Below are 14664 nucleotides of genomic sequence, written 5' to 3' on the forward strand. Positions count from 1 at the left end.
CGCATTCTTCTATTTTTATTAGAAAAATAGTATATTTCTATTTAGTAGAACACTACTTGGGTGAAATGGATTCATTAAAAAAATCATCATTTCTCATTCTCTCAGTTACTCCTCAATTTCCTTCTCCTTTTTTATATTTGCTCTTTGACCGATAAAGGCCAACTGTTACTATTTATTACATCTAATGAACAATGCTTATTAAGTACTCATATAGGAAGTGCCCTTTCTTCTATACAATTAACTTCAGTTTTGCTCTATACCTTTTCTTTTTTGCATCCTTGCCATTTTTCTAGCTCCCTTTCTTGTTTGCTTGTCTTGCATATCTCTATCCTATCTTTTATTTCTACCATATTTATTACTCTTTCTCAACTTCAGAGCTACGGTGTTGTTTGTTTGTCTTGCAATGCTGGGAACCCATGGGAACCCATAGCCTGGCATATGCTAGACCCACAAGACACCACCGAGCTACCTCCCAGCCCAGGGGCACAATTTGGATTTAATGTTCATTATTTGTGCTAAACAACTCCCCTCTCATTAGCAATTACTCCTTTGATTATCTTGTCTACTTCTTTCTCTTTTCCCTTTTCATTTTTCTCCACCTTATTGTTTCTATCAGTCTTTCAAGCTTTCTTTCTTTTAGAGATTAGCCCCAAGGGTCAGATGACTCTCCAAGTGCTCTCTGACACCCACCCCCGCCATCGATGAATACAAATCTTTTTCTCATCCATCCATTCATGCATTCACGCAGCCATTCAGTCTTTCTTTCTATTTAAATACCCATTTCTACACTTTCAGAGGGCAGGTGCGCCTAATTGGATACATTATAATCTGCAGTTAATGGGTGTCCCCTCCTGGCCTCCTGGAGTCCTCCCTCACAGGGCTGGGTCCTGGGCCCTCCCAGAAGCACAGATGGGAATTAACTAGTGTGCTTGCTTGGCGTGCCCCTTGCCTTTCTGTTCGTGGAGGGACGTCGTCTTCTATCTGTGTTCAATTATTCGTTAATATATTACCGTGGGGGAGGGGAGGAGTGTGCGTGGGTGTGGGTGGGTAGCTGTGGCTAGTGTTTAAACTCGGGGCCTGGCACTTCCTAGGTAGGTGGTCTACCACTTGGGCCCTTCCCCCTATCCACTTTCCTTCTTTTCTAGGTAATTCTATCCAGTACTTGTGGGTTTTCTCACTCTCTTCTAAATTTATGTTTTATTCTTCTATCCACAAACCTCAGATACCTGGATTCAAATGACATACTATCTAGTTATCACGGCATTAACTTGATGCCAGGTTCTGTGTGGCCCTGAGTCCTTAAGAGGTCATTATTTTATTGGTTGTTGTCTTGATGTGTGTGGGTCAGAGAATGAGGGATGGGTAGATCCTCAGCCCGATTTACTCACTTCTGTATCTGTCTGGGGATCTAATCCTTCACGCTGCCTTCGCTCATCCAGCCATCTATGGTAGAAAGTAACCAAGGCCAACCTCCCCAGAAAGAAACTAAGACAGTCACATTCTTGTGGCCCACCTCTGGCTTCCGCCCACCACGTTCACCACCACCATTTGCACACCCACAACCCAGAAACACACATGACAGATGCAGAGCAGGGGTGTGGTTTATGGTCCTTTACTAAGCCATTCTCTCGGGGTTCGCGTCCTAGACACAGCAGGGGCAGACCCACAACTGAGCCCCCTCCCTCGGCAGGGCAGGCGCTTCCCGCTCTGCCCCTGTGGACCCCAGTGAATGGCCATCCCCATGAGAAACCTGTTTCAAGACCCCAGAATACACAGAGACATACACGATACAGTCTTCGCGGTGGGAAACGACGGACACAGTTCGTTTTTAAATAGGTGGCTTTGTCTACAGCAATATAAAAATATTTTGGCCTTTCAAGGCAAATACAAAAGAAACCCCCATTACCACCGCTGAGTGTCTCAGTCTCAAACAATAAAGAACTTGAAGAGGTTTAGCCGGAAACTTTGAAGACAGAAAACCTGCCCATTACATTTTCCAGACATCTCGAGGGGGTGAGCACAGGTCATTGGAGCTCGAAGCCCGCTTTAGAGGCTGGTCCTTGGCCTGCGTTTTCTCCTCCGCCCTTTGAAGGCCCCCCAGCTCACAAGGGCACTTCCACGCTAGTCTGGCCCTGGGGCACAAGGCCAAAGAGAGACTCAATAATGAAAGGACCATTCATTTGGAAGAGTGAAAGAGAAGACATTCTTTGGGGGTCCCACACTTGAAGCATCTATAGAATTCTTTTGCTGCAGAGACAACACAGGAGGCTGGGGGTTCCCATCTCTTGAACACAAGCCCCAGGTCAGCCTTCAGCGTGGCTCATTGGACACCCACTCCCGGGGGAGGGGGGCAGGAGTAACCAGCCCGCCTGGCAGAGTGGTCTGGGTAGCAGCCCATCCCTGTCAGCTGTGTGTGTGTGTGTGTGTGTGTGTGTGTGTGTGTTGTGTTGTGTTCTGACCACTTACGATTTTAGAGCTGGAGGTTTGCTGGGGGGGAGGGGTGTGTCCAGATGTCCAGGTGTCCAGGTGTCCAGGGGTCCAGGGGTCCAGGTGTCCGAGGGTCCAGGGATCCTGGGGGTCCAGACGTCCAGGGTCCAGGCGTCCGGTGGTCTGGGGTCCCACGCAGATTCTAGGTGGTGGCTTGAGCCAGAGGAGAAAACACAAGTCATACAAGAGAACCCCACCTGATATTTACAGTTCCACTATTTTATCGGTTGATATCTTGATACCTGTGCACCAGAGAACAAGTGGTGGGTATATACTCAAAATATATGAACATATTGAAAATATACTTAAACTACTGACTCAAAAGGGAGGACGAGGCTGGCGGCTTGGGAGGAGAGTTTTGCTGGGAACAGGGGCTCCCTAACTTCCAACAAGTATTAAGTCCATGAAATCAAGCATGGCTTGGTCCAGCTTCCTCATCTGCCTGCCCACTGCTCCGCCAGCTGCCCCTAGAGTGGCAGGGAAGGGGGGGTGACAGGTGCAGAGACAGGCAGAGGCTCCTCACCCAAAAGCCCTAGGGTGGGTGTCTTATAAGGAGTGGGGGCTGAGGACTGCTCTGTGGAAACCAGTGGTTGAGGGCTACTACACAGTGAGAATCAAGTGCCACCCCATGATGGGAACCCACTCTCTGCCACCCAGGGCACTGGCGGTCCTCAGAGATGCCAGTGGTCCTGTGAGAACTTCAAGGGGCAAGTTAGACAGACCAGGGAAAAGAGCAAGGCGCAGAGCCAGCAGGGCCAGGGTGTGGGCTGGGCTGGGGCTGGGGTTGTAGAGTTTGTATTCCCTTTCCCACCAAACACCAGCCAGGATGCATGGTCATTTCAGCCTGCCTGGACAGACATCTTTATCCTAGTCATGATGGAAAAGTTCTAACAGCTGCAATCCCAGTTTACTCAGGAGGCTGAGATCTGAGGATCACAGTTCAAAGCTAACTTGGGCAGGAAGGGAAGACTGTGAGACTCTGATTGCCAATTAACTAGCAAAAAATCAGAAGGAGACCTGTGGTTCAAGTAGTAGAGTGCTAACCCTGAGCAAAAAAGGCTAAGGGATGTTGTCCAGGCCCTGAGTTCAAGCCCTACTATCAATAGGCACACAGACAGACAGACAGACAGACAGACACACGCGCGCGCACACACACACACACACACACACACACGCAAATCTAATAGGCACCATGAAATACCTCAACCAAATATTATATCACATCAACTATTTTCTTTGATGTGAAGGCAAACATATACAGCAAAACCCAAGAACATACCACACAAAGAAGAAGGCCTAATGATGCCAACTACAGACCTGACAAGAATATTGTCTCTTCACTGCTACGGATACAAGATGTTACTAAGAGGGTAATAGCCTGGGAGGGAGGTATATGGGAATTCTGTGGATTTTTCTCTACACTGAAAATAAAAAAAAGCTTAGGAAAAAAAACAGCCTATTCATTCAAAAAATATTTAAATGGGTTCATTTACAAAGAGAGTTACACCAGATACTGGTGGCTCACACCTGTCATCCTAGCTACGCAGGAGACTGAGATCTGAGGATCACAGTTCAAAGCCAGCCTGGGGAAGGAAAGTCTGTAAGACTCTTATCTCCAATGAACCACCAGAAAACCGGAAGTGGTGCTGTGGCTCAAGTGGTAGAGAGCTCGCCTTGAAATGAGGAGCTCAGGGACAGCGCCCAAGTGAAGAGTTCGAGCCCATGACCGACCAAAAAAAAAAAAAAAAAGTGTGTCACTAACATCTGCTCATGGTAAACTACTAAGCAGGAAAAGAGGGTGAACAGAGGCTGAATGCTAGAGGCCAGGACCAGGGCTGGGGCTGGAGAGGGCCAAGAACCGAGGGCCCACAGTTTATGTAGAACCCTCTGGAGACTGTTTCCTGGTAGAAAAGGTAGAGGCAGGGGCTTAAGGAGGACCAGTGCAGAGGCCAGGAGGCTACCTGGAGGCAGACAGGCTTGGAAAAGCATGTGTGGGGCCGGGGCTCTGAGATGTAAGACCCACAGACCTCAGAGATGCCCCATGGCATCAGATACCTGCCCCATTGGCCCCCTAGGAACCCCAAAGGAGAAAGAAGAGCTCCCTATGTCCCTAGCCTTGAGGGACACCTCTGGTAACCTTTCCTCTTCCAGTCCCAGGCAGGTCTCTGGCCAAGTCACACCAAGACCCACCAGGGCACAAGTAGGATACCTCTTGGTCACAACTCACCCATGAACCCCTTTCCTTGGCCTGTGCTCCCCCAACATACCTGTTCCATAACTACTTTATTTGAAAACTTGAAAATAAGCTCATGGGTGGCCCTGGGGCACAATCTGGCTACCTGACCCAGGCCCAGGCCCACCTCCCACATCCTGAACATGGCTGGAGACGGGCCAGCCCCTCTCCGTGAGCCCTGCATAGCTGGGGGGCGTGCATCACAGCCAGGGTCCTAAGGTGACAGTAAGAACACACAGCAAGACCAAACACTCTGCCACTTCCCACAGGAATATGAGCCGGGTCTTTTGGTCTGCTGCTTCTGTTTGGGTCTATTTTGTTTTTAATAGGAGCGGGGAAATCAGAGGCTGCTCAGGGCATCTGGGTTTTCTCTTGCCTGTGCTGCAGGCCCCCCCGCCCCCCGCCACCGCCTCCCCTGGACCCTCAATGCTCCCGACTGTCCTTAATTAACTCTGCACGCAGACCCCAGGCTGCTCCGCCAGGATGGAGCCAGGCAGAGTCGTGCCTTGCTTAAGTGCTCCACGTACCAGCCCCTGGGCCTACTGCAGCGCGGGGCTGGATTCTCAACAAATGTGAGGAACACTGCAAAGATGAGTCACTGTCTAGAACCAAAGGAAAATACAAGGCGTCCTTATCGTCCAGAGGGACAATTGTTACCAGCCTTTAATCAGAGCCCACACACATGGATGCTCCTCGCCACCCTGAAAGCGTTGGTAGACAGACGCAAGACCCCTGCCCCCTCCCCACATGACTTAACTAGAACATTCTAACTATGTATGCATCTTGAGATTTTTTTTTTTTTTAAGGAAACTCTCTTCTGGAAGTAAACAGGACCCGGTTGATCCAGTGTTGTCTCCTGTACAAATATCTTATGGATGTTTCAGAGAGAAAAACGTCAAAGGGTTCTTTTGACTAAGATGCTGACTTCAAGAAGGACAGCCTGCAGTGACACAAATCACCGCCTCAGTCCTCCCGGCTCTACCTGTTGGGTAAATACCGTGCTCTTCCAACTTCCCGACACACGTAAGCTCTTTACGGAACTAATTTCCTGTACCTTTGAGAGGCCTGGGCCCTGGACATTATAGACCCATTTAGGAAAATAGGAACGGTAATTGGGACATCTTTTGAAACCGTGTCCCCTCCCCTGTACCGGCCCCCGCCAGGCCCCTCTAATTTTAGTCGGTCCCGTTACAGAGGATGTTTACATGTGCCTCTTCCTGGAATTTCACCTCTCTGCTTCGGGAGCAGGCAATTAGAGAGAATTAGGGCCTATTTGGCACATGTTTTCGTTAATGGATAGAGAGGCACCGGCAGCCTTGGGCAGGCCGTCTGCCTGTCTAATTGAGGCTGGCAATTTTTTGATTCCTCATTTTAGCTCACAGGTATTGAAGCAACCAAGGTCACCAAACAAAAGCTGCAGCCCACCATGGTCATCACTGGGCGTGGGGTCTGAGGGAGGCCTTAGCAGTGCCACAGCACCACCGCAAAGCACCCAGAAAACCCAGGGCCCTGCGCAAACCAGGCCACAGGCAGCCTATGGCACAGGCCACTGGCAGCTTTGGCTCTTTTTTTTTCCCAAGTTGCCACCCTGACCATCTATACAGAAAATTCTGGCTAAGGGGGTCAGGAAGCCAAGCGGGGAGAGGGTCTCATGAGCAGAAGGTACAGAGTGGGTCTCCTGAGACACGCCGGGAGCCAGGCCCTCACGGCAACCTCCTTACACAAGAGTTACTCTCTGGCCAAAAAGTGGTTTTCCAGCCAGGCTGGAGGCTGACGTGTTCCCTCTGCCCCACATGGGAGGCGGCCCCCGAAGCTGCCCACAGCCAAGACCGCAGCCTGCCCACAAAGCTGACTGGGGTTGACCAACGCCTGTGACCACTGACCACACTGGTCAAGCAGGAGCCGGTGGCTGGCAGGAGGCTTCGGGTCCAGGGCTGGCCGCCAGAGCATGCTCTGGCCTTTACTGAGGCCCTGGGCCTCTGGGGTCTCTAAAGCAGGGGTTCAGGGGGACCCAAGGTCCACAAAGTCCCAAATCCTAGCTGACCGGCAGAGAAGCCTGCAGGGAGGGACCTGGAGTCCCACAGCACTACTCAGACAACCACAAGCCTGCAGTCCCTCATCCTTCAGACGGGGAAACGGAGACTCAAGGGACTGAGATTGCACCCACAGTCAGGCAATCATGTTAGTCCATAACCACAGGCTAGACCCAGACCCAGACTCTGGAGACTTCTCTAAGATGGCTGCCTGTGCAGAATCCCAGCGGCCATGATCTCCAGCTCTCTCTTATCACCTACAAGTCCAAGTCACAGATGGTGGCCTACTAGGGGGCTAGTGGGGACCCAGACTAGAAAGCTGGGGAGCTTCTGTGTCCTCCTTCCCTCTCCTATACCCTGGGCTGCCTCTCGCTTACAGGTGAGGTACAATGAGCAGACTGCTACCTTATTCTGCAGATGGAGAAACTGAGGCACAGATACCAGCAGACACAAAGACAAGTCTGCAGCTCCATCCTCTCAACTTTGCCCTGGCTGTCTGGAGGGGGTCCAGTTCTTGGGGAATTCAGGACAGCCATAGAGCCACCCACTTCCCCTAGGGGCCTCTGCCCAGCCCCTTCCCTCACCACACACACCTGTCACAGAGTTGGGAGCACCCACCCTGCATAAGAAGGACTCCATGAGCGCCCACAAAAAGGGCTAGAAGATGGAGGAGCCGCCCAGCAATGGTCCCCAGCGCCCAGCACTGGCACGCAGTCAGCCCCCGGCCCCTCTGACCATCCTCCTTCCCCAGCTTCCCGTTCTGGGGCTCTGTGTCTCAGCCCCGTGCTGGCTGCAAGGCAGTCTATCAGGCACCAAGGCCCGGTTTGATCGAATTCTTATTCCCAAGCCCAGCACTGCAACCCTCGTGTCGGAAAACGACGTGTACAAACCCAGCTCCAGGACAGAAGCATATGGGTGTCCCCAGGGTCACATAAGCGGGTGGCTGGTGACAAGGGTCATTGTGCCTCCTCCATCCAACACACACACACACACACACACACACACACACACACACACAGTCCTTTCTGGGAAGGTAATTGAGGTTTGCTTCTTTTCTTCTGAAGAAAGGGCACCTTCCATTCACAGCACGCATTCAGAGGACCTGGGAATCCCATCTGCACTTGCTCTCCCAACGACCCCCAGGTGGCTGCGCTCCATGGGGTCCCCCACATTCCTTTCTGCCTGCGTCTTTGTCTCCAGCCACAGAAGCCTGGGATCAGGGCTAAGAGTCTCCTCCGTAAGCCCCTGCAAAGCCCCTATTCATTGAGAGAAGACAAACCAAGCAAAAGGTGGTGGGATGCCCTCCTCCTGCCCCCTCCCAGGCGGGGCGCGGGGAGGAAGGACTCTTCATCTGCATTTTTCTCTTAAGCCCAAAGAAACTGGAGAGCAATTAAGAAAGCCAGGACGATCTCCTCCAGCACAGCCCTCTCCTTAATTACTTCTCTCCCACACACACCCCTTGTGAGTTGGGGGCCCTGGGCTGGCCTCGGTCACCCACCACCTGCCCCGGACACCAGCCCCCACCTAGGCTGCCGGGACTCGGGGGTGAGTCTAGAGACTTGGTGTCTAGAGACTTGGGGGAGGCTTGTTTTGTGAGAAGCTCCTGAGAGTCGCCCATTTTGCAGTGTGAGCTCAGGGCCTGGGCACTGGGCACTGGCCTCAGGACCAGACAAACCTCAAAGGTGCTAGATACTCCAGCAGCAACAACCACCTGAAACATGGAAGCCTAGCCCTCCGCTTCGCCTACTGTCCTGTCCTATCCCCGAGTCCCACGGATGCCTAGAAAGGGACACTATTGGGGGGCGGGGCTCCTGGCTTTCTAGCCAGTCCCACAAGATCTTCTTTATACATACCATTCCCAAGCAGAATTCACACCCTCCTACCCCACCCTTCCCTCAGACCCCAGGGAGCTGCCTTGATTGAACCAGCCAGGCAACTTAAGAAGAGTAGTCTCTACCCAAATAAGTTCTCACTCTCAAACAGGAACCCCTAAACTTGAGATGGCCATATTTGGAAAGATCCAGTTCTCCCAGAATTCCCCAGGTTGCTGAGCCCAGGGTTAAGAGACTAGGCTATACTTCCTTACTCTGACTTGGGGAATGTTGGGGGGAGGGAGTCAGGGTTGGTCAGAGAGAGGGGGGATTGGTGCTCTGGGATTAGAAGTGTTCACAGATCTTACATTCCATCCTAAGAAGACAATGCTCTGGGCTCCCCTAAGCTTTTCCAGAGGCCGCTTCATTGTCCTGTGTTACCACTGCCCTCTAACCCTTCCGGACTTTAATTTGTCCCTTCCAAACACCCTTTTGTGTGAAGCTCCCTCCCTCTTTAAAAGCTCATTAAAAGAAGGGTAGGTGTTTCTTTTCATTCTTTCTGGAAGTCTGTAATATAATAAATAAATAAATATTTTAAAAAAAACCCGCACGTTGAAAGTTACTTCATGTACTTGAATAAGAAACACAGGCATCCTGGTGTCCGTAAGTCCTGCCAGATTCTGACATTATTTGGAGAAATGTACTTTCAGCAAATGCACCTGGGGTTTGACTCATAACTTGGGAAGGGAGCTGGGGGTCCTGAGAGCCTTCGCAGGGAGCATGCAGGTGTGGGAGGCGGCGGGGGGAGACAGGGGTCGCTGTGTTCCTTCCTCTGAGTGCAGGTCCCCAGCCAAACGCGCGCTTCCTTTTCCCACATGCGGGGGAGGGGGACGAAGGGGGGCAGAGGAGGGGGACAGCTCTCAGACACCGCCATCTTTACCTGGACAGCTGCCCCCACCTGGGAGCATCCTTAAAGAACAAAAGACACACCCCCTAGGGGACTGCTTAGCACAGTGGCAGATGACCAGAGGACCCCCCTCCACTGTCCCCCAGAGTTACCCAAGGTCTAGCTGGTCAGGAACCTCCTCACTTTACACTCTCCTTAGTGCTCAAGGATTGGCCAATCCATCCAAGAAAAGAACAAGAGCTTTCCTGAAAATGACTGTTGTTGGTTTTTTTTTGAACACTCAGGAATGGCCATCCTGAGACTCCTGAGATGATGGGGGGCGAGGGGGGAGGGGGGCATCTGAGAATTTGGTGTCATTTTTTTTGATACTTTTGACTTCCCTCCCCCAGACGCAATGTGCTTGCCTGACAGTTCCTGAAATTTACCCCAGTCCTGACGGAACTTCATGGCACCCTCGAGAGATGGCCTAGGGAGAGGACAGCCCTATTCCAAGGTTCTGAGTGGGCTAGGGAACGAGCCAAAGAGTTTGGGGGCCATCTGAGGTGGGCAGCATGGCCCATGGCTGTGGCTATTTGACCTTGCCTTTGTCCTCTACTCTGTCTACCTTGTCCATCCTGACATGCTCCTAAGGGGCCAGCCTAGCAGCCAGGGGCTCTCGGCTCAGACCAGCTTAGTGCAGCTTCACAGATGCTTTGTCTGAGCTCTGGATTCAGTGCTCCGGCAAACCAGGCTCCACTCTGTGTAAAGGTCCCCCCAGCCATGAGTGGCTCTCCAGCGCACACACCGTGTTTGTAGGTGGCTCAGTAAATGCCAGCTGTGGGGTAAATGTCACAGGGCAGAGTCCTGGCAGGGCCCTGGCCACACACGGCAAACAAGCAGACAAAGGCAAGAAGAGCAGGTCCGGGGGCCTCCGCCCGCTCTGCCCACAAGGCTGGCTCTTGTTTAAAAGTAACATCCCCGTCCCCAATATGTGGGGAGACAAGCTGAGCTGCACAAGAGCCCTCTTCGTCTTCTGTCTGGTCTGGGAACTATATGAGACCTGTGGGGGGGGAAGCGGGGTGGGGGGGACACTGGAGGCAGATGCAACCCAGGGAGGCAAGGCTCTGTCCACAAAGCCCCTGGGTGTAAGCACCGTGGGAGGGGGCATCTGGACCACTTAGAAGGTGTCCTCTCTCCCGTTTCTCCTCGGCCTGCATGCTGGCATGGCCATTCACCTCATGATCCTGCACCCAGAGAACAGGGACCCCTCCTCTCCAAGCTGTCTTGCAGGCTCCCCTGAAAGCTACAGCATAATGGGGGGCCTCTCCGGTCCCCTCTAGATCCTCTGATCCTGCACAAGGCCTCATCCACTATAGCCACCCACCTCCCCTAACAACTCCAACCCCGAGCCCTTGACGGGCCCCGTTAATGTGTCTTGAATAAGTGAACCACAGGAAACAAACGATGAGCTGTGAGCGAACAGTGTGGCTCTAATCCCTGCTTTCTCCGTCTTCGCTGGCATCGCTGATGTTATTTAAACAAACAAAAACATTCCCATCTCATTGTAATTTCAGGGGTGAGGACAAGGGCAGAAGAACTCACCCAGAAGCACCGTTTGGTTAAAGGGCATTATCAAAAGCCCGTGACGGGGACGTTCCCAGGGCTGGCGAGAGAAGCATCTTGGCGTGCAGGGCAGACGGACGGAGTTTACTGAATGCTTACTATGTGCCTGGCCATGGCAAGTCCCAGGAGACTACACCACATACAGATGTTCCCCACTTACCTTCTTCCCTGGGCGCCCCCTCCCCCACACACACGTGCTGGCATGGCGTGGCAAAGGTGTCCGCTCCTAGCAAGGCCCTAGGCCCCTTGAGGTTAATGTAGAAGGCTGAATGTTGCCCCTGCCCCAGATTCAGTGTCGACATTCTCTTTGTCTGGTTTGGTTTGGTTGAGTCAGGGTCTCCTTATGTAGCCTCGGCTAGCCTAGAATTCACTACACAGGTTAGGTGGTCCTCGAACTTGTCATCCTCCTGCCTTAGCTTCCCAAACGCTGGGATTACAGGTGTGCACTACCACACCCAGCTAAGCTTATTCTTTAGAGAGGTGACGTATGTGGACCCTAATGATGGTGTGTGTTGAAGACGCAAAGAACTCACCCTCAACAAAGGCCACGAGAGGCCGGCAGGGAAGAGGCTTGTGTCTGTTTGTGATCTTCTGGGGTGCCGGGTCATGTCCATCGCTGCTCTTCAGGCCAGTGGCGGTGGCGGCAGCAGAGGTCATCTTTGAGGAGGAAAAGAGAGTTAGAAGTGCCGTAAGCAGCACCCCACGAAAGCCGCACTCACGCCCACTTGAGAACCAGGAACACGGTCTCACCTGCTTCTTACAGGAGGAGGGCAACTGGAGTGGTGTGAGCCAGGGCAGGAAGGGGTGCGTGAGAGCCACAGGAGCCTAGTGCCCCCCAACACAAACACCAGGTCAGCCAGGGGCCTGGCAGGACTGAATCTAAGCATCTCAGGGGCATGGTGGGTGGGCAGGCAGCACGGGCAGGCGGCAGACGTCACCCACCAGAACGTGATGAAGAGGGGTTTCAGGAGTCAGCCCCCTGGAAGGCCGACCATCTGAGGCTGGGTGTGAAGAGGTGGAGACACCAGCAGGGCTGGTCCCGTGGGCACCAGGAACCTGTGGGAAACTGAGGCAGTGCTGAGTGGGCTGGGTAGTGAGTGATATCAGGTCCTGGTGGCAGAACTCAAGGTGGCAGGTGAGCAGGGCAGCCACAGGTTGTGGCCTGGCAAAGAAGGCCAGTGAGGAGGTGGAGGGCAGAGGGCAGAGTCCTGGGGGGCTCTGAGCCCAGAAACAGAGACAAAGGAGGGGGCGGCGGGCAGGCTGAGGACGGTGAACAGGGATCACAGTGAGCGGAGAGCCGGGCAGCGGGGGGGGGGGGAATCGTGAAGGGGGGCTGTGGAGAAGCAGGGGCAGGGCCGCCAGGGAAGGAACAGGAAGCAGCCAGACAGAGGCAGCATCCGCAGAGGCTCCTGGAGGTCCTCCACCACAAGAGGCAGAGAAGCTAGCCTGAGTCGTGGGGAGGTGGGGAGGGAAGAAGGGATCATGGGGGGACACAGAACCCCACCCGTCTCAAGAGGGAGACCTGCATGACCAAGGCCGGAGAGACCGACCACAGCCGCCCCTGCGTGCACACCACGGAGACCCCAGGCTTCGGGGCCAGGGGCTCCACTATTACAGGGGTATGGGCAGGGGGGGCTCCACTATTACAGGGGTGTGTGCGGAGAGGGGTGCAAAGCACCCAGGGATGGCAAGTTCGTATAAGAATCAAGGCAGGCAAACCCCACCGACGCACCCCACCCCCTTCTGCTTTTGAGCACTGGACCCTCCCCTCCCTTTCCCCACCCCGCCACCGGCCGCCCTCCTGAGAAGCAGAGGCCGTCGAGGTTGTTGCTAGGTGACAGGTGCCACGCCCGAGGCCAGGACCATGGGCTCGCTCAGTTAGGATCAACTGTGGATGACGGGCTGGACGCGTGAGGGGATGCAGGGGCGCGGCCGCGAGGCCCCGGCAATGGGGCTGGAGAGCCCTGCGCCCGCCACAGCCCGCCCACCGCCCCCCTACGCCTACGCTGCCCCGTGTGGCCCAGCAAGCTGCTCAGGTGTGATGGTCGAGTCCTTCCATTCACTCACCTGCCCAACCATACATCCCACATACTCTTACTGAGCCCCATTCACTGCCAGGCTGGTGCTGTGGGCACCCAGAGGCTGGGGGAGGGGACGGCCTAAGGAACCCCAAGAGACCAGAATCCAAAGTAGTGAGGAAAGGGAGGGAGAGGCTGAGAGAGAGAGAGAGCAGATATGGGGTGAGGGGTGGGGGGGCAAAGAAAGCAATTCTTAGAATTGGGGTGCAGGGAGCTCTTCCTGGCCCCATCCCCCCAAGTCTCCTATGTACTCCAAATTGTCTCAGAGGAGGCTGAGTCCGCAGAAGTCTCTAGAGGTCTGCATCCTCATTCTGAAGCCAGCTGAGATCCTGGGGTGGATAACTGGGAACCCCCTCATTTCTGAGAGCTGAGCACATGGTAAAGGGCCGGCCAGGCCTCAAGACCCCGGCTCTTGCAGACCCCCTTACGTACAGGTTGTTTAGGTCTCAGGATCGGGGAGACTCCTGGTAAATGTCTCCCATACTATCTCAGCTCTAAGATACCTGCTGCCGCCCCCTACCCCCCAGAGGAGGGGCTTCTAGAAAGTTCTCACAGTGACGTTTCCCATTATACAATGACTGATTGGAGGGAAAGGGGGAGCCTTAGGGATGGTTCTTTACTATTTAAAAGAAGTTCTCTGTGGGGAACTGTGATCCTGCTCTCCCATGGTGGGGGGCGGTGGGTGGAGGGCTGTGTGTAGCCCCCACTTCTAGGGCTACAGCCCTGAGTCCTGTCCCAGCCCCGATACTGCTTCATTGTCATTCGACAAGGCTCATTCCACAAAGGACTTTCACCTTAAATGGACAGCCCTCCACCCCGGTAATATTGGGGTGCTGGCTGGAACCACTTCTGACCCTGTATAGTGCAGGACCGTTAGCACAGATTCATTTCCAGAGGGAGGTCCCGAAACTAAAACAGCTTCGTGCTCAAACTGGCTCCCTTCTCTAGGTTTTTTTCCATTCCGCTGAAGGTCTGGCGAGAACCTACAGTTTAATTAGAGTAATTTAATCTTGATTGATCTGCCTTGGGGATAGAAAGGTCCTGATCTGGTGACAAATAAGGAGTAAGTGTCCGCTCAGGACGTGAGTGGGCTCCGGGAAGCTGGAGGATGCAGAGGGCAGGGGGGCACAGAACATGTCGGTTGGACATGAGCTAGGGTTGTGATCCTGATCACACCCATAACACACATCCCCCTGAGCTACACCCCACCCCTTACAATCCTGACAGACTACTAGGCCGCTGAATCCCAATTCTGCCAGTACTCTAAAGCTACATTTGAATCCCCAACTACGTCCTTTCATTTCTTGGCCTGGACAGGGAGAGGGGAATGCGTGTGGGTGCTAGTCTACACTAGCTCTGGGCCTGGGTCACTTGCTAATCTGGGCTATATTCCCCAAGTTCTTGGTAGGGCCTGGTACTGGGGTGGGCTGGGGGCCTGGCACCAGACAGGGGAACAAGCTGGCTGTTGTATGTGTGTTTGGGGTGAACAACAGCACAACAACCCTTACAATAC

General features: G+C 53.5%; 1 protein-coding gene across 1 annotated transcript; it reads right to left on the bottom strand.

Annotated features, from left to right (window-relative positions):
- Positions 1-1520: 1520 nt before the first annotated feature.
- On the bottom strand, positions 1521-13163 carry LOC105983221 (amelogenin-like). Its single transcript, XM_013013067.1, has 6 exons — positions 13141-13163; positions 12016-12235; positions 11824-11898; positions 11607-11730; positions 2467-2640; positions 1521-2132 (listed from the first exon to the last, which is right to left on the bottom strand). The coding sequence occupies exons 1-5, from the start codon at positions 13161-13163 to the stop codon at positions 2630-2632; spliced, it is 453 nt and encodes a 150-aa protein (XP_012868521.1). The 3' UTR covers positions 1521-2132; positions 2467-2629.
- Between the last annotated feature and the right edge of the window lie 1501 nt (positions 13164-14664).

Source organism: Dipodomys ordii, unplaced genomic scaffold (genome assembly GCF_000151885.1).
Source record: "Dipodomys ordii isolate 6190 unplaced genomic scaffold, Dord_2.0 Scaffold2, whole genome shotgun sequence".
NCBI classification, from domain to species: Eukaryota; Metazoa; Chordata; class Mammalia; order Rodentia; family Heteromyidae; genus Dipodomys; species Dipodomys ordii.